The 24651-nt window shown below is 46.0% G+C and overlaps 1 protein-coding gene across 4 annotated transcripts in view; it reads left to right on the top strand.

Annotated features, from left to right (window-relative positions):
* The first annotated feature begins 2148 nt into the window (after positions 1-2148).
* Positions 2149-24651, top strand: part of LOC135521865 (C-Jun-amino-terminal kinase-interacting protein 4-like) — a 29334-nt gene continuing 6831 nt past the window's right edge. Inside the window, exons 1-23 of one of the 4 annotated variants that reach the window (XM_064947638.1) lie at positions 2149-2355; positions 3596-3704; positions 3861-4055; positions 4235-4355; positions 7507-7560; positions 8599-8669; positions 8847-8914; positions 9075-9144; positions 9232-9407; positions 9665-9900; positions 10248-10305; positions 10525-10677; positions 10797-10833; positions 10951-11078; positions 11181-11234; positions 11552-11686; positions 12078-12213; positions 18154-18240; positions 18344-18391; positions 18946-19087; positions 19295-19337; positions 19444-19524; positions 19665-19732. In XM_064947638.1, the coding sequence (XP_064803710.1) occupies positions 3606-3704; positions 3861-4055; positions 4235-4355; positions 7507-7560; positions 8599-8669; positions 8847-8914; positions 9075-9144; positions 9232-9407; positions 9665-9900; positions 10248-10305; positions 10525-10677; positions 10797-10833; positions 10951-11078; positions 11181-11234; positions 11552-11686; positions 12078-12213; positions 18154-18240; positions 18344-18391; positions 18946-19087; positions 19295-19337; positions 19444-19524; positions 19665-19732 (2260 nt within the window). In that variant the 5' untranslated portion in view covers positions 2149-2355; positions 3596-3605. Of the gene's footprint in view, positions 2356-3031; positions 3705-3860; positions 4056-4234; positions 4356-7506; positions 7625-8598; positions 8670-8846; positions 8915-9074; positions 9145-9231; positions 9408-9664; positions 9901-10247; positions 10306-10524; positions 10678-10796; positions 10834-10950; positions 11079-11180; positions 11235-11551; positions 11687-12077; positions 12214-18153; positions 18241-18343; positions 18392-18945; positions 19088-19294; positions 19338-19443; positions 19525-19664; positions 19733-24651 lie in introns of those variants that run through there. The other 3 variants (XM_064947640.1, XM_064947639.1, XM_064947641.1) reach the window with 3 other exon arrangements.

The raw sequence follows: 24651 nt of genomic DNA, 5'->3' as shown, positions 1-24651 counted from the left end.
TCCTGATGTTGGTTGCACCTTCTTCATCACACTGTCTGTCTGAAGGGACCATTTCAGGTTGTCTATGATGTGCACGACCCTCTCTACTGAGGACCTGCCGATGTGAATGGGGGCGTGCTCTCGCTGCTGTCTCCTGTAGTCCACGATCAGCTCCTTCGTTTTGTTGACGTTGAGGTTATTTTCCTGGCATAACTCCGCCAGGGCTCTCATGTCCTCCCTGTAGGCTGTCTCACCCTTGTTGGTAGTCAGGCCTACCACTGTGGTGTCATCAGAAAACTTGATGATTGAGTTGGAGACGTGCGTGGCCAAGCAATCATGGGTGAACAGGGAGTACAGGAGCGGGCTGAGCACACACCCCTGTAGGCCCACTGTGTTGATGATCAGTGTGTCAGAGGTGTAGTTGCCTACCTTCACTAATTGGGGTCGGTCCATCAGGAAGTCCAGGACCCAGTTGTACAGTGCGAGGTTCAGACCCAGGGCCCTGAGCTTAGTGATGAGCTTGGAGGGTACTATGGTGTTGAAGTTTGAGCTGTAGTCGATGAACAGCATTCTTACATAGGTATTTATCTTGTCCTGGTGGGAAATCAAATTTTATTGGTCACATAGCATTTAGCAGATGTTATTGAGGGTGTAGCAAAATGCTTGTGTTTCTAGCTCCGACAGTGCAGTAATATCTAACAATATCTAAGAATTTGTGTACATTTGTGTACATCCCCCCTCAAGCCGATACCACGGCGGCCCTTAAAGAACTGGATTTTATTTCAAATGGAAACAACATATCCTGGGATAGGGCAGTGTGCAGTGCAATGGTGATTGCGCCGTCCATGGGTTTGTTCGGTCATATGCGAATTGTAGTGGGTCTAGGGTATCGGGTAAGGTGGAGATGATATAGTCCTTAACTAGCCTCTCAAAGAACTTGATCTTTCATCCTATGGTTATGATGGAGGGTGGAGTAAAGGAGAGAGAGAGAGAGAGAGAGAGAGAGAGAGAGAGAGAGAGAGAGAGAGAGAGATACTGAGTGTACAAAACACTGAGTGTGCTCTTTCATGACATAGACTGACCAGGTGAATCCAGGTGAAACCTATGACCTCCTATTGATGTCACCTGTTAAATCCACTTCATGTCTCAGTTGTCTCAAGGCTTAAAAATCCTTCTTTAACCTGTCTCCCCTTCATCTAGGCTGATTGGATTGTGTATTGTGTATGTGTGCCATTCACATACCGACAAAACAAAAGATTGAAGTGCCTTTGAATGGGGTATGGTAGTAGGTGCCACGCGCACTGGTTTGAGTGTGTCAAGAATTGCAATTTCCTGTGTGTATCAAGAACATCCAGCCAACTTAACACAAATGTGGGAAGCATTGGAGTCAACATAGGCTAGCATCCCTGTGGAATGCTTTCAACACTTCAGAGTCCATGCCCCGATGAATTGAGGCTGTTCTGAGGGCTAAGAGGGGTGCAACTCAATATTAGGAAGGTGTTCCTAATGTTTTGTACACTCAGTGTACATACATACATACATACATACATACATACATACATACATACATACATACATACATACATACATACATACATACATACATACATACATACATACAGATAGACTGACAGGAGACAAAGAGAAATGTGTTTGCCTCCATCTGCTGGAGAATGTACTGTACTCATTCTTCACGCCCTTGCTGGCAATACTCAAAACTAGTTTAATTTTCTATAGTTCATGCAAAGGCCTATGAATTGCCTAACAGTACTGAGTTTCACTGGCACATTTCCTTCACTTCCCCAAAACATTTGTTATTACGGTAGTAACTCATGTTATGTAGAAAGGAAACTTTCAGCGCATAGTCAGCAGGATTTTCTGTAAAAACACAACCTGATCTGGTTAATCTACAGTAGCCCATGGCATGACTGCTCTATATGAAATTGGATACCTGGCCACGTCTTTGCAAACATCTGCTGGTTTTCTGCAGTGTTCAGTTGTTCACACATACTGTACTTGATTAAAGGGTGAAAGGTCATATGTGAAAATTCTGACAGGTATTAGAGAAGGTCACCTGACAATCCTTCAACGTCCCCTCGTCACGTGTCATTGTTTAAATTATAAACTTTTTTTTCCCTCTCTTGAGAACAAGACCAGCCCATGTCCCGCCTCTTGTACACGACCGTTGAACACTGCAGACAGTCTTATCACTCTGATAGGCCAGAACAGGAATTCGATCAAATTAGTCGCAATTAAACTACACCCCTTTCTTTAAACTCGTTTTTAGGAGTAATTGATATATTCTCCGTGAACTACTCGAATATGACCTGTTTCAATAAATGATATACAAGTTTTGGGAACTAAAGAGACTCAAAGGTAAGTTAAGACATAAAAAGACAGTGAACGTTTTGGCTCAGTTCCCCCGAACTACAGTAGGCTGAACAGTTGGCCAAATAAAATTAAAATGATCTCGTAAGATCTATAAATCATCATGTTATTGTACTTCAGACCGGCTAGATCGAGTTGGTGTTTATTGCTGAGGCTGCATCGTCGATTATTCTTTGGACGTCCGTGTGTTGCTGTCATTCAATATCTCGTGTGTGTGTGTGTGTGTGTGTACTTTTGTAGTACATACCGTACCCAGCAACACAAACTACCAATTCAGCAACAGGTGGTAAGTGTTTGTACAGTCTGAATCGTTTTGGAGGACAGATTGCATAATAATCTGACAGTTACTTTAGAATAACAACACAACAATAACAAGAAAGAAACCCCATCAATGATCTACATGTCCAGGGACAAGGCTTGCCAGACATTGGTCTAGGTTACTTGGGATCCACTGCCTGTAGGTGTGAGGCCTAGACCAGGGTAGTGGGTACTGTTGTGTGTTCTCATCCCCAGGTAGGAGGCTGGTGGTGTGAGGCATAGACCAGGGTAGTGGGTACTGGTGGATGTTTTCATCCCCAGTTAGGAGCCTGGTGGTGGCAGGAGGAGGGATCTGTGAGGAGGACAGGTGTGCCTGCTAGGGCAAATCAGGTTGGGAAACACCCTAAGTCGCTGTGTGTGAATTAAAAGGAGTATGCTTACTAACGGTGCATGGAGTCATTTTGCTTAGTAATACTAATGTTAAGTCATTCTGATTCTGCATACTGCCAAGTCACTTGTATAACGGCACAACCTGTTATTGGAGAGAGCAACAGACATGTAGAAGTAGACAAGACTCATAGTGTGAATAAAGTAACTAACTCGATACACACTGTATCACTTCTATATCTAGAGTTCACATTCTGTCCCTCACAGTGAGACACAGGAAACTAAGAGAAAGGGAAACAGATGATGGTGGTTTGATTGTTGTAAAGGGGTTTTTACTTCTAAAAATATTAATTTAGTATGTACCTGCAAGCCTAGAGCAGAGGCATTAAGAAGAGTAGGGGGGTCATTTACTGTAGAAATTGAGGAAGGACTGTGTACAGTAGAGAGATGGATGAAATGAGAGTAGACATGAGTGTGAGAGGTCTAGATAACTAGTTGGGTAGGTATTTATATATGAGGAAGAAGTGTATTGACAAACACACAGTTCATATACTCGTATCAGCTGAGACCCATTCACTTATAGACAGAGCGGGATGGAGTGTGGAGAGAGTATCCTGTGTGGCTCTGGGGAGCTGGATCTGGACCCTGACATTGTGAGTGAAGAGGCCGGGAAACTGTACTCTGAACTACAGGTAAACACACATCACATCCACCTCTCAACTGCTTTCTGTCCTATCACCCCTTTCCTGCTTCTCTTTCTCCTAGCTGGCTTTTCATTCCTCTGTCTCTTCTCCATCACCACCCACACCTATCTGATGCTACCCCCCATCCCTCTTTCCCTGCTACAGACAGTGATCGAGACCCATGGCGTAGGGGTTGTGGAGTCCCTGGTGCCCATCCTAGTATGGGTCCTGGAGGGTCTGGCCAGCTGCAGAGCCCAGCTCAGAGAGAGGGAGGACGAGGCTGAGAGAGAGAAAGGAGAGAGAGATGAGCTGTTGGAGAGATACCAGAGTGAGAAACTACAGAGGAGAGAGAGCCAGGAGGTGAGAGGGGATGGAAGTGTTTTTTTTTTTGTTTTTTTTAATGCTAATGTTATATGGAGTTAGGGTTTGGGGTCAATTCCTTTTCAACTCAGTAATTTCAGGATGTTGATTAAAATGCATAAATAAAAAGTTTCATATAGTTTCATTCATTTTGATACATGTTTGTTTTTTGCCTTTAGCGGTATCTGGAGTTGGATGACCAGATTGAGCAGGAGCGGAGGACGATGAGGGGAAGAGAGAAGGAGAGAGAGAGGAGGGAAAAAGAACTGGAGAAGAAGGCCAGAGAGCAGGCTGACCAATGTGAGTGTCTGACTGGGTCACCTTGTACTGGAAGAATACTTTTCCTTTAACTAGTTTACTTCAGACGCCCGGCAAGGCCCTCATCACCGTCATTCGCTTGAGAAAGAGATGGAGATATCGGGGACGTAGGTCTGGGTGTCTTGTAAGGATCCGACTGCGAGTGTGTAATCTGTCCTTACCATCGGTCCTGTTAGCCAACGTACAATCATTTGATAATAAAATAGACAAACTATGGGCATGTATATCCTACCGACGGGACATTAAAAACTGTAATACCTTATGTTTCACCACGTCACGACGACATGATTAACATACGGCTGGTGGGTTTTACACTTTTTCGGCAGGATAGAACAGCTGCCTCTGGTAAGACAAGGGGTGACGGTCTGTGTATATTTGTAAACAACAGCTGGTGCATGAATCTAAGGAAGTCTTGAGGTTTTGCTCACCTGAGGTAGAGTATCTCATGATAAGCTGTAGAACACAACATTTACCAAGATAGTTTATCTATATTCTTCATAGCTGTCTATTTACCACCACAAACCAATGCTGGCACTAGGACCGCACTCAATGAGCTGTGTACGGCCATAAGCAAACAGGAAAATGCTTAGCCAGAGGTGGTGCTCCTAGTGGCCGGGGACTTTAATGCAGGGAAAATTTAATCCGTTTAACCTCATTTCTACCAGCATGTTAAATGTGCAACCAGAGGGAAAAAAACAAGTCCACACACAGAGAAGTGTACAAAGCTCTCCCTCGCCCACGATTTGGCAAATCTGACCATAATTCTATCCTCCTGATTCCTGCTTACAAGCAAAAACTAAAGCAGGAAGCACCCGTGACTCGGTCAATAAAAACGTGGTCAGATGAAGCAGATGCCAGGCTACAGGACTGTTTTTCTAGCACAGACCGGAATATGTTCTGGGATTCCTCCGATGGCATTGAGTACACCACATCAGTCACTGGCTTCATCAATAAGTGCATCGACGACATCGTCCCCACAGTGACTGTACGTACATACCCCAACCAGAAGCCATGGATTATAGACAACAGCCGCACTGAGCTAATGGGTAGAGCTGCCGCTTTCAAGGAGCAGGACTTGCTATGCCCACCGACAAACCATCAAACAGGTAAAGCGTCAATACAGGACTAAGATTGAATCGTACTACAAGGGCTCCAACGCTCGTCGGATGTGGCAGGGCTTGCAAACTATTACAGACTACAAAGGGAAGCACAGCCGCGAGCTGCCCAAGTGACACAAGCCTACCAGACGAGCTAAATTACTTCTATGCTTGCTTCGAGGCAAGTAACACTGAAACATGCATGAGAGCATCAGCTGTTCCAGGCGACTGTGTGATCATGCTCTCCGTAGCCGATGTGAGTAAGACCTATAAACAAGTCAACATTAAGAGGGATTACCAGGATGTGTACTCCGAGCATCCACTGACCAACTGGCAAGTGTCTTCACTGACATTTTCAACCTGTCCCCATCTGAGTCTACAATACCAACATGTTTCAATCAGACCACCATAGTCCCTGTGCCCCTGAACACTAAGGTAACCTGCCTAAATGACTACCGACCCGTAGCACTCACGTCTGTAGCAATGAAGTGCTTTGAAAGGCTGGTCATGGCTCACATCAACACCATTATCCCAGATAACAACTACGTGAGAATGCTATTCATTGACTACAGCTCAGTGTTCAACACCATAGTGCCCTCAAAGCTCATCACTAGGCTTAGGACCCTGGAACTAAACGCCTCCCTCTGCAACTAGATCCTGGACATCCTGACGGGCCGCCCCCAGGTGGTAAGGATAGGTAACAACACATCCGCCATGCTGATCCTCAACACAGGGGGCACTCGGGTGTGTGCTCAGTCCCCTCCTGTACTCCCTGTTCAATCATGACTGCATGGCCAGGCACGACTCCAAAACCATCAGTAAGTTTGCCGATGACACAACAGTGGTAGGCCTGATCACCGACAGCGATGAGACAGCCTTTAGGGAGGAGGTCAGAGACTTGGCCGTGTGGTGCCAGGACAACACCCTCTCCCTCAACGTGATCAAGACAAAGGAGATGATTGTGTACTACAGGAAAAAGAGGACCGAGCACGCCCCCATTGTCATCGATGGGGCTGTAGTGGCGCGGGTTGAGAGCTTCAAGTTACTTGGTGTCCACATCACCAACAAACTATCATGGTCCAAACACACCAAGACAGACGTGAAGAGGGCATGACAAAGTCTACCCCCCCCCAGGAGACTGAAAAGATTTGACATGGATCCTCAGATCCTCAAAAAGTTCTACAGCTGCACCATCGAGAGCATCAAGACTGGTTGCATCAGTGCCTGGTATGGCAACTGCTCGGCCTCCGACCGCAAGGCACTACAGAGGGTAATGCGTACGGCCCAGTACATCATTGCGGCCAAGGAACCTGCCATCCAGGACCTCTATACCAGGCGGTGTCAAAGGAAGGCCCTAAAAGTTGTCAAAGACTCCAGCCACTCTAGTCATAGACTGTTCTCTCTGCTACCGCACAGCAAGCAGTACCAGAGCGCCAAGTCTAGGTCCAAAAGGCTTCTTAACAGCTTCTACCCCTAAGCCATAAGATTTCTGAACAGCTAATCAAATGGCTACCCAGACTATTTTCATTGCCCCCTCCCCTGTACGCTGTTGCTACTCTCTGTTAATTGTCTATGTATAGTCACTTTAACTCTACCTACATGTACTACATATTACCTCAATTACCTCGACTAACCTGTACCCCCGCACATTGACTCTAATAGCTTGTAAGTAAGCATTTCACTATATGGTCTACTACACCTGTTGTATTTGGTGCATGTGACAAATAAAATTTGTCTTGGATTAAAAAAAGTGAGGTAAACAATCAGAAATGAACAGAACACATTACCCTCTCAAAATAATAAAGATATTTAAAATGTTCTGTAATGACGATGTACAGTCATGGCCAAAAGTTTTGAGAATGACACAAATATTAATTTTCACAAAGTCTGCTGCCTCAGTTTGTATGATAGCAATTTGCATATACTTCAGAATGTGGTGAAGAGTGATCAGATGAATTGCAATTAATAGCAAAGTCCCCCTTTGCCATACAAATGAACTGAATCCCCCTAAAAACATTTCCACTGCATTTCTGCAGATGGCTTCAGGGCGCCCAAGAAAGTCCAGCAAGCACCAGGACCGTCTCCTAAAGGTGATTCAGCTGCGGGATCGGGGCACCACCAGTACAGAGCTTGCTCAGGAATGGCAGCAGGCAGGTGAGTGCATCTGTACGCACAGTGAGGCAAAGACTTTTGGAGGATGACCTGGTGTCAAGAAGGGCAGCAAAGAAGCCACTTCTCTCCAGGAAAAACATCAGGGATATTCTGCAAAAGGTACAGGGATTGGACTGCTGAGGACTGGGGTAAAATCCATTTTCTCTGATGAATCCCCTTTCCGATTGTTTGGGGCATCCGGAAAAAAGCTTGTCCGGAGAAGACAAGGAGAGCTCTACCATCAGTCCTGTGTCATGACAACAGTAGAGCATCCTGAGACCATTCATGTGTGAGGTTGCTTCTCTGCCAAGGGAGTGGGCTCACTCACAATTTTGCCTAAGAACACAGCCATGAATAAATAATGGTACCAACACATCCTCCGAGAGCAACTTCTCCCAACCATCCAGGAACAGTTTGGTGACGAACAATACCTTTTCCAGCATGATGGAGCACCTTGCCATTATGAAAAAGTGGGCTGCGATCAGTCAGGATGTGGCCCAGAAGTTAATTGACAACATGTCAGGGCGGATTGCAGAGGTCTTGAAAAAGAAGGGTCAACACTGCAAATATTGACTCTTTGCATCAACTTCATGTAATTGTCAATAAAAGCCTTTGACACTTATGAAATGCTTGTAATTATACTTCAGTATTCCATAGTAACATCTGACAAAAATATCTAAAGACACTGAAGCAGCAAACTTTGTGGAAATTAATATTTGTGTCTTTCTCAAAACTTTTGGCCACAACTGTACAGTGTTGTAACAATCTCTATTTCTCTCTATTTTGATGCCTTACCCTCTTCATGTCCGTGTAGATTATTTGATTCACTTCCTTCATTCACGTCCTTTTTGTTACAAACTGAGGATGTTTGGTAAGACCTTGGCAAGTAAGCTACGGCAGAATCTGACTGGCACCCTTTGTCATTGAGACGTACTGTATGTGATGCTAATTGCTACTGTGTGTTGTTTCTGTGACAGTGGTGGCCTTGGAGGAGCAGAGAGCTGGACTGGGCAGAGAGTTGAACACACTGAAGCACACTCACAACAAGGTCAGACAACAGCATGTTTCGACTGATGAGGCTGTTTGGGACTCAACCTCTGTGTACTCTTCTATCAGCTTCTGTCCATCATTGGAAATGCATTTTATTATTCCCCTGTCCCTCCTGTTGTCCTTCTTTTTCTCTCTCCATTTTCACATTTTCTTTCTCTCTCTCGCTGTCTCTCAGTTGGTGCTCAGTTATAAGGATCTGCTGGAGAGGAAAAGGGATCTAGAGAGAGAGGGATCTCCACTAAGGTTAGCCACCACTCAATTCAGTTAATGACTACAACCACATGGAACGGTATGCAGTCTTTCCATTCTGAAGAGAGAGAAATTTCTCACTGTGGTTCATTCATTTGATGGTTTCTGATTTTCACTGCATTATGATGTCACAATGGGCCCTGTCTGTCTTTAGTAACCATGTGCGCTCCAAGAATTCACAATCTACCCAGGGCCTGTCAGAATCCTGTGTTAGCCGGCAGGAGGTACGTTCTCTAGATTTGATAACCTCTGTACTGTCTTGTAGTATTTTTCTATGGAAGTTGTCCTTACCGACTCCTCCCCCTTTCAAGCTAACTGATCGAAGGCCCGAAACACCTCCTGATTCTGTCCTGTTTGAAGAACCGGTAACTAAAGACGATAGGGTGATTGACATTGTCATAAAGCCAGACAGAGATGCGTCCTTCATCAGTGACATCATAAGCTCCACCCCTGAGCTGGCGAAGTTTCATGGCCTTATGAATGCCAGGTATGTCCTGTATGTGTGCACTTACAGTGCAAGATGAACTGGACTGACTTTATTTCATTACCATGAAAGCTTTTCTTTTACACATTCATAACAATAAACCAACTCAGCCACAACTAGTAAATCAGACTACTTCCCTTCACAGGTCTGTCATGGTTCAGAAAGACTCTTGAAGGGACATCTCCCCAACACACACTTTACTGTTGGACACACTGACACCTACCGCCCCCAACCTTTTCTCTGTTACCCATGTTCCCTAGCACCCCGGTCCGAGCAGACGTCAAAGAGCCAATCAGAGACGAGACTAAGACCAGCATGGAGGAAGAAATGAAGGAGGTGGAGGAGAAAGAGGAAGGAGGAGCAAAGCAGGAGAAGGAAGGAGAGGTGGAGGAAGATATGGATAGTCTGGAATGGGAGCTGAGGAACATGGAGTCTGTGTTCTCAGAGCTGAGTCGGGAATACGTAGAGAGTGTGGACCAGGGGGCCAGTGTCAGAGGTACGGCCATTAGGCAAGGGCACACCTACACCCCCTGTTTGCAGTGAAACACTGCACTGGTTGTTCACATAAGATGAAACGTATGCCCTTTGTTCTCTTAACACATACAACCTTTATTTTACAGCCAGAGGAAGGCTAGAGGGAAAGAGCTGAGGCCGATGGAGGGGGTATCTTAGGCAGTGCTGGGCAGTAGGCAGTAGTTAGACTGGACTGACTGAAGTGTCAATGTCATGAGATCTGGTGTGAGCAATTAAAAGTTAGTTGTTCTGTAAAGGGTTGACTTAGGGTTACGATATGGGTTAATGCTTTTTGTGGTGAGAACTGTTTGATTTTTCTTGTCTGTGCAGGCAGCACCGACCAGTTTGAGGAGATTCTTTCTCAGTATGAGGAACTGAAACACACCCAGTAAGTCCCTGCGTTTATCCCACCGTTATTATTACCCTACTATGTCTAGTCCTGTGTGACTAACTCTGTGTGTAGGGGGCTTACCATTCACTATGCCTCTGTTTCATTTAGATACGTTGACAGAGTGCACATTGGGCCTGAAGTAAAACTGGGCACAATGGGTCCTTTGTTTACTTTATTTTCTCTCACTCTTACATTGTCTCCCTCTACCTCTCCCAGTGAGTTAGTGAATGCGGCCCGGAAAGCACTGATCTCTCGTGTGGAGGAGCTGACCAATGAGAGGTCAGCTCTTAAAGTGGAGGTGACTTCCTGCCAGGAGACTGTCACCCGATTGGCGGGAAGAATGAAGGAGATGGAGGAGGAAACTAAGAGGTACACAACTCTAGTGTCAGGTCGTTAATGGTTGGCAGAATGAGACAACAAAGGTTTACAAACAGTATTTGTTAATGTGGTGTGATTCATTGATTGTGTGTGTTTCTGCTCTTCTTTAGACTTCGGAAAGAACTGGAAGCAAATAAATTGGATGATGTAAGAGGGCTTTCTTTGTGTTGTCTCTTTATATTCTGCTAATAGATGTGTTGTAACCTTTCTCTGTTTCTCTAATGGGCTTGTACTCTAACTCGAATGTTAATCTGTTACCCATAGTCCTCTCTGCCCATATCGCTGCGTCGGTTCTCTCGTTTGGAGATGTCCCGTGTTGTCATGGAGAAGAACCAGTATAAGGAGCGTTTGTTTGAGCTGCAGGAGGCTGTGAGACGCAGTCAGACCATTCGGTAACCACACCTGCCTGTATCCCCCATAGAAGTAGACTGACAGGATGTTTCATAGTTTTGTGGAGAAGGGAATAACTTATTTAACTCATCCCTTCTTTTCAGGGTCACCCAAGAAGAGAGGATCACAGAGCGAGAGAGGACTAGTGTGTGGAGAAGGTGAGAGCGAGGGAGTGAAGAATCAGGAAGGAAAAGAAGACTGTTTTTAATTTGGCAATTATTGCAGTGAACAAGTCCACAGATGCTGTTTAAACCTTGAGCTGCTAACAGGCACACAACAACACATATTTGTCCTAGGCCTGGCTCTGACCCCTGACTTCACAACATTTAGCTCAATAGCGGTTCATATTTAAGCACATGACCAGAGTGCCTATGGGAAAGTAATGTGTAATACTTATTGTATTCCTGTGAGGTCGGCAGGGTTTCTGGTCCATTGCAGTCAAATTAACCATTAACCGTCTCTCTGTCTATTCAAGATTCAACCGTTTGTTTGGCCTGAACAAGAACCCCTTGGTTCCGTCCGCTGCTCTAGCGCTGGCCCTGCCGACGTCCCTCACTCACTCACCAATGGGGTCTCCACGGAAACTGGCTGTCAGTACAACTCAGACAGAGTACGTTGATTTTCTTTTATTTAACCTTTCTTTCTTTAACTAGGCAAGTCAGTTAAGAACACATTTGTATTTACAATGACGGCCTAGTGGGTTAACTGCCTTGTTCAAGGGCAGAACGACAGATTCTTACCTCGTCAGCTCGGGGATTTGATCCACCAACCTTTCGGTTACTGGCCCTAGGCTCTAACCACGAGGCTACCTGCTGCCCCATGATAATGGGATTACATGTCTATGGCGCTCTATCCAACTGCTCAAAGTGCTTTACATTGTAAGGTTTGAAGTAAATTCACTAATGTAACCTGGTAGTAGAGGTAACTATCATAAAGCAGTCCATCCTTTTAAACCACTCTCTCACCCACTGCCCCCTCTTCCTCTTCCCGCTTCCTCCCAGTGGTGCCTCCCCTGCTGCAGCCCTGTCTCCGCGGGTCAGGAGGAGGGAGCTGTACAGAGACATCCGCTCCCATGTCTGGGGAACCCTGGGAAAACGCCAGGTTCATGGCTGGAGCATGCCACTGTCACACACACAGGTAAACACGCATACATACAGTTGAAGTCGGAAGTTTACAAACACTTAGGTTGGAGTCATTAAAACTTGTTTCTCAACCACTCCACACATTTCTTGTTAACAAACTATAGTTTTGGCAAGATGGTTAGGACTTCTACTTTGTGCATGACACAAGTAATTATTCCAACAATTGTTTACAGACAGATTATTTCACTTATAATTCACTGCATCACAATTCCAGTGGGTCAGAAGTTTACATACACTAAGTTGACTGTACCTTTAAACAGCTTGTATTATTCTATAAATGATGTCATGGCTTTAAAAGCTTTTGATAGGCTAATTGACAACATTTGAGTCAAATGGAGGTGTACCTGCGGATGTATTTCAAGGACTACCTTCAAACTCAGTGCCTCTTTGCTTGACATCATGGGAAAATCAAAAGAAATCAGCCAAGACCTCATGAAAACAATTGTAGACCTCCACAAGTCTGGTTCATCATTGGGAGCAATTTCCAAACGCCTGAAGGTACCACGTTCATCTGTACAAACAATAGTACTCAAGTATAAACACCATGTGACCATGAAGCCGTCATCATGCTCAGGAAGGAGATGCGTTCTGTCTCCTAGAGATGAATGTACTTTGGTGCGAAAAGTACAAATCAATCCCAGAACAACAGCAAAGGACCGTGTGAAGATGCTGGAGGAAACAGGTACAAAAGTATCTATATCCACAGTAAAAACGAGGCCTATACCGACATAACCTGAAAGGCCGCTCAGCAAGGAAGAAACCACTGCTCCAAAACCGCCATAAAAAAAAGCCAGACTACGGTTTGCAACTGCACATGGAGACAACGATTGTACTTGTTGGAGAAATTTCCTCTGGTCTGATGAAACAAAAATATAACTGTTTGGCCATAATGACCACCGTTCTGTTTGGAGGAAAAGGGGGGAGGATTGCAAGCCGAAGAATACCATCCCAACCGTGAAGCACGGGGGTGGCAGCAACATGTTGTGGGGGTGCTTTGCTAAAAGAGGAATGGTGCAAAATACACTGCTCAAAAAAATAAAGGGAACACTTAAACAACACAATGTAACTCCAAGTCAATCACACTTCTGTGAAATCAAACTGTCCACTTAGGAAGCAACACTGATTGACAATACATTTCACATGCTGTTGTGCAAATGGAATAGACAACAGGTGGAAATTATAGGCAATTAGCAAGACACCTCCAATAAAGGAGTGGTTCTGCAGGTGGTGACTACAGACCACTTCTCAGTTCCTATGCTTCCTGGCTGATGTTTTGGTCACTTTTGAATGCTGGCAGTGCTTTCACTCTAGTGGTAGCATGAGACGGAGTCTACAACCCACACAAGTGGCTCAGGTAGTGCAGTTCATCCAGGATGGCACATCAATGATAGCTGTGGCTAAAAGGTTTGCTGTGTCTGTCAGCGTAATGTCCAGAGCGTGGAGGCGCTACCAGGAGACAGGCCAGTACATCAGGAGACGTGGAGGAGGCCGTAGGTGGGCAACAACCCAGCAGCAGGACCGCTACCTCCGCCTTTGTGCAAGGAGGAGCAGGAGGAGCACTGTGGGAGCCCTGCAAAATGACCTCCAGCAGGTCACAAATGTGCATGTGTCTGCTCAAACGGTCAGAAACAGACTCCATGAGGGTCGTATGAGGGCCCGATGTCCACAGGTGGGGGTTGTGCTTACAGCCCAACACCGTGCAGGACGTTTGGCATTTGCCAGAGAACACCAAGATTGGCAAATTTGCCCTGGGTTCCTCCTAATGCAAGACAATGCTAGACCTCATGTGGCTGGAGTGTGTCAGCAGTTCCTGCAAGAGGAAGGCATTGATGCTATGGACTGGCCCGCCCGTTCCCCAGACCTGAATCCAATTGAGCACATCTGGGACATCATGTCTCGCTCCATCCACCAACGCCACGTTGCACCACAGACTGTCCAGGAGTTGGCGGATGCTTTAGTCTAGGTCTGAGAGGAGATCCCTCAGGAGACCATCCGCCACCTCATCAGGAGCATGCCCAGGCGTAGTAGGGAGGTTATACAGGCACGTGGAGGCCTCACACACTACGGAGCCTCATTTTGACTTGTTTTAAGGACATTACATCAAAGTTGGATCAGCCTGTAGTGTGGTTTTCCACTTTAATTTTGAGTGTGACTCCAAATCCAGACCTCCCTCCATGGGTTGATAAATTGGATTTCCATTGATAATTTTTGTGTGATTTTGTTGTCAGCACATTCAACAATGTAAAGAAAAAAGTTTTTAATAAAAATATTTCATTCATTCAGATCTAGGATGTGTTATTTTAGTGTTCCCTTTATTTTTTGGAGCAGTGTAGATGGCATCATGAGATGGGGAAATTTATGTGGATATATTGAAGCAACAACTCAAGACATCAGTCAGGAAGTTAAAGCTTGGTCGCAAATGGGTCTTCCAAATGGACAATGACCCCAAGCATACTTCCAAAGTTGTGGCAAAAGGAAAAAAAAGGCTTAAGGACAACAAAGTCAAGGTATTGGAGTAGCCATGACAAAGCCCTGACCTCACTCCCATAGAAAATATGTGGGCAGAACTGAAAAGGCGTGTGCGAGCAAGGTCTACAAACCTGACTCGGTTACACCAGCTCTGTCAGGAGTAATGGGCCAAAATCAACCCAATTTATTTGGGAAAGCTTGTGGAAGGCTACCCGAAACGCTTGACCCAAGTTAAAAAATTGAAAGGCAATGCTACCAAATACTAATTGAGTGTATGTAAACTTCTGACCCACTGGGAATGTGATAAAAGAAATAAAAGCTGAAATAAATTAAATTAAATAGATTTAACTCATTTTTTTGACAACAATCTGTAATGTCGAAGTGGGAGAAAAATTATAATATTTGTAAAACATTTATGGAAAATAAAACACTAATCTATCTTGATTACGTAAGTATTCAACCCCTGAGTCAATACATGATAGAATCACCTTGGGCAGCGATTTGTAGCGAGATTATAAATAGTTTTTTTTGGCTAAATCTCTTAAGTGTTGCACACCTGGATTGTACACTATTTGCCTTTTTTTTTTTTTTTTTTTTAATAATTCAAGCTCTGTCATGTTGGTTGTTGGTCATTGCTAGACAGACATTTTAAAATGATGGCATCTTCAAGTTTATTTAAGTCAAAACTGAATGTTCCTGAGTGGCCTAGTTAGAATTTCGTCTTGGTAAGCAACTCCAGTGTATATTTGGGCTTGTGTTTTAGGTTATTGTCTTGCTGAAAGGTGAATTTGTCTCCCAGTGTCTGTTGGAAATCAGACTGAGCCAGGTTTTCCTCTAGGATTTTGCCTGTGCTTAGCTCGATTACAAACATTTTTATCCTAAAAAACTCCCTAGTCCTTGCAGATGACAAGCATACCCATAACATGATGCAGCTACCACCATGCTTGAAAATATGAAGTGTTACTCAGTTATGTGTTTTGGATTTTCCCCAAAACATAACGCTTTGTATTCAGAACAAAATATGAATTTCTTTGCCACATGTTTTCCAGTATAACTTTAGTGCCTTATAGCAATCAGGATACATGTTTTCCAGTATTACTTTAGTGCCTTATAGCAAACAGGATGCATGTTTTGGACTATTTTTTATTCTGTACAGGCTTCCTCATTTCTGTCATTTAGGTTAGTATTGTGGAGTAACTACAATGTTGTTAATCCACCCTCAGTTTTCTCCTATCACAGCCAGTAAATGTTTAAAATCACCATTGGCCTCATGGTGAAATCCTTGAGCGGTTTCCTTCTTCTCCTGCAACTGGGTTAGGAAGGACGCTTGTATCTTTGTAGTGACTGAGTGTATTGATACACCATCCAAAGTGTAATTAATAACTTCTCCATGCTCAGAGAGATGCCCAATGTCTGCTTTTTTGCCCTTCTTTGCGAGGCATTGGAAAAAATCTCTGGTCTTTGTGGTTGAATCGGTGCTTGAAATTCAGTACTCTACTGAGGGACCTTCCAGATAACTGTATGTGTGGGGTACAGAGATGGAGTGGTCATTCAAAACAGAATTCACACAGAATGAATCCATGCAAGTTGTGACTTGTTAAGCAACACTTTTACTCCTGAACTTATTTAGGCTTGCCATACCAAAGGGGTTGAATACATACAGTGGGGAGAACAAGTATTTGATACACTGCTGATTTTGCAGGTTTTCCTACTTACAGAGCATGTAGAGGTCTGTAATTTTTTTTATCATAGGTACACTTCAACAATGAGAGATGGTATCTAAAACAAAATCCAGAAAATCACATTGTAAGTAATTAATTTGCATTTTATTGCATGACATAAGTATTTGATACATCAGAAAAGCAGAACTTAATATTTGGTACAGAAACCTTTGTTTGCAATTACAGAGATCATAAGTTTCCTGTAGTTCTTGACCAGGTTTGCACACACTGCAGCAGAGATTTTGGCCCACTCCTCCATACAGACCTTCTCCAGATCCTTCAGGTTTCGGGGCTGTCGGACACTCCTTAGTTGCCCTGGCTGTATGTTTCGGCTCGTTGTTATGCTTTAAGAACCAGCCACGACCCATCTTCAATGCTCTAACTGAGGGAAGGAGGTTGGTGGCCAAGATCTCGCGATACATGGCCCCACCCATCCTCCCCTCAATACGATGCAGTCGTCCTGTCCCCGTCCTGTCCTCGTCCTGTCCCCTGCAGAAAAGCATCCCCAAAGAATGATGTTTCCACCTCCATGCTTCACGGTTGGGATGGTGTTCTTGGGTTTGTACTCATCCTTCTTCTTCCTCAAAACACGGCAAATGGAGTTTAGACCAAAAAGCTCTATTTTTGTCTCATCAGACCACATGACCTTCTCCCATTCCTCCTCTGGATCATCCAGATGGTCATTGGCAAACATCAGACGGGCCTGGACATGCGCTGGCTTGAGCAGGGGGACCTTGCGTGCGCTGTAGGATTTTAATCCATGACGGCATAGTGTGTTACTAATGGTTTTCTTAGAGACTGGTCTCAGCTCTCTTCAGGTCATTGACCAGGTCCTGCCGTGTAGTTCTGGGCTGATCCCTCACTTTCCTCATGATCATTGATGCCCCACGAGGTGAGATCTTGCATGGAGCCCCAGACCGAGGGTGATTGACCGTCATCTTGAACTTCTTCCATTTTCTAATAATTGCGCCAACAGTTGTTGCCTTCTCACCAAGCTGCTTGCCTATTGTCCTGTAGCCCATCCCAGCCTTGTGCAGGTCTACAATTTTATCCCTGATGTCCTTACACAGCTCTCTGATCTTGGCCATTGTGGAGAGGTTGGAGTCTGTTTGATTGAGTGTGTGGACCGGTGTCTTTTATACAGGTAACGAGTTCAAACAAGTGCAGTTAATACAGGTAATGAGTGGAGAACAGGGGGGCTTCTTAAAGAAACATTAACTGGTCTGTGAGAGACGGAATTCTTATTGGTTGGTAGGTGATCAAATACTTATGTCATGCAATAAACTGCAAATTAATTACTTAAAAATCATACAATGTGATTTTCTGGATTTTTGTTTTAGATTCAGTCTCTCACAGTTGAGGTGTACCTATGATAAAAAATTACAGACCTCTACATGCTTTGTAAGTAGGAAAACCTGCAAAATCGGCAGTGTATCAAATACTTGTTCTCCTCACTGTATAAACTCAAGACATTTCAGCTTTTCATTTTTTATTTATTTGCATAATTCCACTGTGACATGGGGTATTATGTGTAGATCAGTGACACACAATCTCAATTGAATCCATTTTAGATTCAGGCAGTAACACAACAAAATGTGGAAAAAGTCAAGAGGTGTGAATACTTTCTGAAGGCACTGTAGGTAAACACAATATTTACTTCAGAGGTAAAAATAATCACACAGAATGTGGAAGTAGACACAAACCTTAATCTGGTACATACAGTAGATTGTGTGGGATTATTGCAGGATTCCTCAGAGCCGACCCCTGAGCCTAAAGATGTGCCTGTCCTAGTTCAGCTCAGACTGATGGACCAGAGAGATTCTACAGCCAAGGTAGGACATACTATTCAGAAACATGTCAAGTCAGTGCTATGGTTCTTAACCCAGACAGTCTTTTCCCAGAAGACAGTCCATAACTTGTGTTTTCTCTCTGTAGCTAAACTGTGCTGTTGCTGTCACACCTGAGATCTCAGGAGAGACAACGGTAAGGTGGTCATTACCGTCAAATTACTAGTTCTAGTCACACTAGCTACCACTTGCAGTACCATCTAACCACAATTTTCAGACCATGTCATGCCAATGATTTCCTCAATGCCAAATCGACCAACTAGCTCTTACTGGCACTACTTGTAGATCTGGGAGGTTTGATAGGTAGAATCAATATGGTAGTAGCTCCATGTCCATTGACAGGCTAGATGGAACCATGCTGTTTAGCATACTGTTTAGACCCATCCACACCTTTTTAGGTCTCTACACATATGCCTAGTGGGTAGGGGTTAGAGCAGTGTTTCCCCCGCTCGGTCCTGGGGACTCCAAGGTGTTTCGGTTTTTGCTCTAGCACCACACAGCTGATTTCAAATGATCAACTCATCACTAAGCTTTGATTATATGAATCCGCTGTGCAGTGCTAGGGGAAAAAAGCTAAACGTGCACCCCTTGGAGTTTCCCGGACCGAGTTTGGGAAACACTGGGCTAGGGGTTGATCTGTAATTTTTCAGTAGTAGGCATCACTCCTCTCTCTTCCATCCACTCTGTCAGTGTGCAGTGTGGGTGGTCTCTGGTCCCGCCTCCAATAGTGATGTCACAGTGATCAACCCTGCACGGTCCAATACGGTGCTGGATCAGTTCAGCCTCCCGCCCACCTCGCCCGCCCTATGCATCTGTGCTGTGCCCCCCACTGGTCAGTGCTATCTATTACTCTCCGGGTAAAAGTTACCCTTGGGCACAGATCTAGGATCAGCTTACCAATTTTAGATTTCTGTGGACTTGTTAACCATAGCCACCACCATTTCCAAATCGTCACTCAACTAGTTATTTCCATTAGCATTGCCAGTGTTTAAAGCATTGTTATCAGCTTACCGTCTCTGTTCTGTTTCTGTGTCATCAGGTGAGACCTCAGGAACTGTGTGGATTGGAACTCAGGAAGGAAGGTGAGGTGTGGAGATCAGAACCATGCTGTTCCATGATAATGTTAAACATTTGACAGTTGCTCATTCTCCCTCTCTCCTCTCTTTTTCTTTTTTCCTCCATTCCCAGTGTATTGGTCCACTCCGCGTCCACAGCTAGGAGGCGCTGTCTGCAGTCTATCTCTCTGTCTGAGGGTGTGCACTCTCTCACGTGAGAACTCCTGTATCCAGTCCGATATAGACCGCGAGCCCCTACAGTTGGACACTTGGATGACTAGATCTGAAAGGATAATTGTGTACCAGTTTGAATATTGCTTTATTTATGTTTACTTTCAACTCTAAACCTTTCAGGTATTCACATGGTCAAGTCATTGCTGGATTAGCCAATGGGATGCTTGCATTCTTCTTGCACAACCCAGGTAATTCCCCCTCTCAGGTTACTGTCAGGATCAGGTCAGGTTACTGTCAGGGTCGGGTTACTGTCAGGGTCGGGTTACTATCAGGGTCGGGTTACTATCAGGGTCAGGTTACTGTCAGGGTCAGGTTACTGTCAGGATCAGGGTCAGGTTACTGTCAGGATCAGGGTCAGGTTACTGTCAGGATCAGGTCAGGTTACTGTCAGGATCAGGTCAGGTTACTGTCAGGGTCAGGTCAGGTTACTGTCAGGGTCAGGTTACTGTCAGGGTCGGGTTACTGTCAGGGTCGGGTTACTGTCAGGGTCGGGTTACTGTCAGGGTCGGGTTACTATCAGGGTCGGGTTACTATCAGGGTCGGGTTACTATCAGGGTCAGGTTACTGTCAGGATCAGGTCAGGTTACTGTCAGGATCAGGTCAGGTTACTGTCAGGATCAGGTCAGGTTACTGTCAGGGTCGGGTTACTGTCAGGGTCGGGTTACTGTCAGGGTCGGGTTACTATCAGGGTCGGGTTACTATCAGGGTCGGGTTACTATCAGGGTCAGGTTACTGTCAGGATCAGGGTCAGGTTACTGTCAGGATCAGGGTCAGGTTACTGTCAGGATCAGGGTCAGGTTACTGTCAGGATCAGGGTCAGGTTACTGTCAGGATCAGGGTCAGGTTACTGTCAGGATCAGGGTCAGGTTACTGTCAGGATCAGGGTCAGGTTACTGTCAGGATCAGGTCAGGTTACTGTCAGGATCAGGGTCAGGTTACTGTCAGGATCAGGGTCAGGTTACTGTCAGGGTCGGGTTACTATCAGGGTCAGGTTACTGTCAGGATCAGGTCAGGTTACTGTCAGGATCAGGGTCAGGTTACTGTCAGGATCAGGGTCAGGTTACTGTCAGGGTCAGGTTACTGTCAGGATCAGGGTCAGGTTACTGTCAGGATCAGGGTCAGGTTACTGTCAGGATCAGGGTCAGGTTACTATCAGGGTCAGGTTACTGTCAGGATCAGGGTCAGGTTACTGTCAGGGTCAGGTTACTGTCAGGATCGGGTCAGGTTACTGTCAGGATCAGGTCAGGTTACTGTCAGGATCAGGTCAGGTTACTGTCAGGATCAGGTCAGGTTACTGTCAGGATCAGGTCAGGTTACTGTCAGGATCAGGTCAGGTTACTGTCAGGATCAGGTCAGGTTACTGTCAGGATCAGGTCAGGTTACTGTCAGGATCAGGTCAGGTTACTGTCAGGATCAGGTCAGGTTACTGTCAGGATCAGGTTACTGTCAGGATCAGGTTACTGTCAGGATCAGGATCAGGTTACTGTCAGGATCAGGGTCAGGTTACTGTCAGGATCAGGTCAGGTTACTGTCAGGATCAGGTCAGGTTACTGTCAGGATCAGGTCAGGTTACTGTCAGGATCAGGTCAGGTTACTGTCAGGATCAGGTCAGGTTACTGTCAGGATCAGGTCAGGTTACTGTCAGGATCAGGTCAGGTTACTGTCAGGATCAGGTCAGGATCAGGTCAGGTTACTGTCAGGATCAGGTTACTGTCAGGATCAGGGTCAGGTTACTGTCAGGATCAGGTCAGGTTACTGTCAGGATCAGGATCAGGTTACTGTCAGGATCAGGTCAGGTTACTGTCAGGATCAGGTCAGGTTACTGTCAGGATCAGGTCAGGTTACTGTCAGGATCAGGTCAGGTTACTGTCAGGATCAGGTCAGGTTACTGTCAGGATCAGGTCAGGATCAGGTCAGGTTACTGTCAGGATCAGGTTACTGTCAGGATCAGGGTCAGGTTACTGTCAGGATCAGGTCAGGTTACTGTCAGGATCAGGTCAGGTTACTGTCAGGATCAGGATCAGGTTACTGTCAGGATCAGGTCAGGTTACTGTCAGGATCAGGTCAGGTTACTGTCAGGATCAGGTCAGGTTACTGTCAGGATCAGGTCAGGTTACTGTCAGGATCAGGTTACTGTCAGGATCAGGTCAGGTTACTGTCAGGATCAGGTTACTGTCAGGATCAGGATCAGGTTACTGTCAGGATCAGGATCAGGTTACTGTCAGGATCAGGTTACTGTCAGGATCAGGTCAGGTTACTGTCAGGATCAGGATCAGGTTACTGTCAGGATCAGGATCAGGTTACTGTCAGGATCAGGGTCAGGTTACTGTCAGGATCAGGTCAGGTTACTGTCAGGATCAGGTCAGGTTACTGTCAGGATCAGGTCAGGTTACTGTTAGGATCAGGTCAGGTTACTGTTAGGATCAGGGTCAGGTTACTGTCAGGATCAGGTCAGGTTACTGTCAGGATCAGGTCAGGTTACTGTCAGGATCAGGTCAGGTTACTGTCAGGATCAGGTTACTGTCAGGATCAGGTCAGGTTACTGTCAGGATCAGGTCAGGTTACTGTCAGGGTCGGGTTACTATCAGGTCAGGTTACTGTCAGGATCAGGGTCAGGTTACTGTCAGGGTCAGGTTACTGTCAGGATCAGGGTCAGGTTACTGTCAGGATCAGGTCAGGTTACTGTCAGGATCAGGGTCAGGTTACTGTCAGGATCAGGTCAGGTTACTGTCAGGATCAGGTCGGGTTACTGTCAGGATCGGGTCGGGTTACTGTCAGGATCGGGTCGGGTTACTGTCAGGATCGGGTCGGGTTACTGTCAGGATCGGGTCGGGTTACTGTCAGGGTCGGGTCGGGTTACTGTCAGGATCAGGGTCGGGTTACTGTCAGGATCAGGGTCGGGTTACTGTCAGGATCGGGTCGGGTTACTGTCAGGGTCGGGTTACTGTCAGGATCGGGTCGGGTTACTGTCAGGATCAGGGTCGGGTTACTGTCAGGATCAGGTTCGGGTTACTATCAGGGTCAGGTTACTGTCAGGATCAGGTCGGGTTACTGTCAGGATCAGGGTCGGGTTACTATCAGGGTCAGGTTACTGTCAGGATCAGGGTCGGGTTACTATCAGGTCAGGTTACTGTCAGGATCAGGTCAGGCTACTGTCAGGATCAGGGTCAGGTTACTGTCAGGATCAGGGTCAGGTTACTGTCAGGATCAGGTCAGGTTACTGTCAGGATCAGGGTCAGGTTACTGTCAGGATCAGGTCAGGTTACTGTCAGGATCAGGGTCAGGTTACTGTCAGGATCAGGTCAGGTTACTGTCAGGATCAGGTCAGGTTACTGTCAGGATCAGGTTACTGTCAGGATCAGGTTACTGTCAGGATCAGGTCAGGTTACTGTCAGGATCAGGGTCAGGTTACTGTCAGGATCAGGGTCAGGTTACTGTCAGGATCAGGGTCAGGTTACTGTCAGGATCAGGGTCAGGTTACTGCCAGGATCAGGTCAGGTTACTATCAGGGTCAGGTTACTGTCAGGATCAGGTCAGGTTACTATCAGGGTCAGGTTACTGTCAGGATCAGGGTCAGGTTACTGTCAGGATCAGGTCAGGTTACTGTCAGGATCAGGTCAGGTTACTGTCAGGATCAGGTCAGGTTACTGTCAGGATCAGGTCAGGTTACTGTCAGGATCAGGTCAGGTTACTATCAGGATCAGGTCAGGTTACTGTCAGGATCAGGATCAGGTTACTATCAGGGTCAGGTTACTGTCAGGATCAGGGTCAGGTTACTGTCAGGATCAGGGTCAGGTTACTGTCAGGATCAGGTCAGGTTACTGTCAGGATCAGGTCAGGTTACTGTCAGGATCAGGTCAGGTTACTGTCAGGATCAGGTCAGGTTACTGTCAGGATCAGGATCAGGTTACTGTCAGGATCAGGGTCAGGTTACTGTCAGGATCAGGTCAGGTTACTGTCAGGATCAGGGTCGGGTTACTGTCAGGATCGGGTCGGGTTACTGTCAGGGTCGGGTTACTGTCAGGATCGGGTCGGGTTACTGTCAGGATCAGGGTCGGGTTACTGTCAGGATCAGGTTCGGGTTACTATCAGGGTCAGGTTACTGTCAGGATCAGGTCGGGTTACTGTCAGGATCAGGGTCGGGTTACTATCAGGGTCAGGTTACTGTCAGGATCAGGGTCGGGTTACTATCAGGTCAGGTTACTGTCAGGATCAGGTCAGGCTACTGTCAGGATCAGGGTCAGGTTACTGTCAGGATCAGGGTCAGGTTACTGTCAGGATCAGGTCAGGTTACTGTCAGGATCAGGGTCAGGTTACTGTCAGGATCAGGTCAGGTTACTGTCAGGATCAGGGTCAGGTTACTGTCAGGATCAGGTCAGGTTACTGTCAGGATCAGGTCAGGTTACTGTCAGGATCAGGTTACTGTCAGGATCAGGTTACTGTCAGGATCAGGTCAGGTTACTGTCAGGATCAGGGTCAGGTTACTGTCAGGATCAGGGTCAGGTTACTGTCAGGATCAGGGTCAGGTTACTGTCAGGATCAGGGTCAGGTTACTGTCAGGATCAGGGTCAGGTTACTGCCAGGATCAGGTCAGGTTACTATCAGGGTCAGGTTACTGTCAGGATCAGGTCAGGTTACTATCAGGGTCAGGTTACTGTCAGGATCAGGGTCAGGTTACTGTCAGGATCAGGTCAGGTTACTGTCAGGATCAGGTCAGGTTACTGTCAGGATCAGGTCAGGTTACTGTCAGGATCAGGTCAGGTTACTATCAGGATCAGGTCAGGTTACTGTCAGGATCAGGATCAGGTTACTATCAGGGTCAGGTTACTGTCAGGATCGGGTCGGGTTACTGTCAGGATCGGGTCGGGTTACTGTCAGGGTCGGGTCGGGTTACTGTCAGGATCAGGGTCGGGTTACTGTCAGGATCGGGTCGGGTTACTGTCAGGGTCGGGTTACTGTCAGGATCGGGTCGGGTTACTGTCAGGATCAGGGTCGGGTTACTGTCAGGATCAGGTTCGGGTTACTATCAGGGTCAGGTTACTGTCAGGATCAGGTCGGGTTACTGTCAGGATCAGGGTCGGGTTACTATCAGGGTCAGGTTACTGTC

Source organism: Oncorhynchus masou, chromosome 30 (genome assembly GCF_036934945.1).
Source record: "Oncorhynchus masou masou isolate Uvic2021 chromosome 30, UVic_Omas_1.1, whole genome shotgun sequence".
Taxonomy (NCBI): domain Eukaryota; kingdom Metazoa; phylum Chordata; class Actinopteri; order Salmoniformes; family Salmonidae; genus Oncorhynchus; species Oncorhynchus masou.
This window is presented reverse-complemented; position numbering and strand designations above follow the sequence as displayed.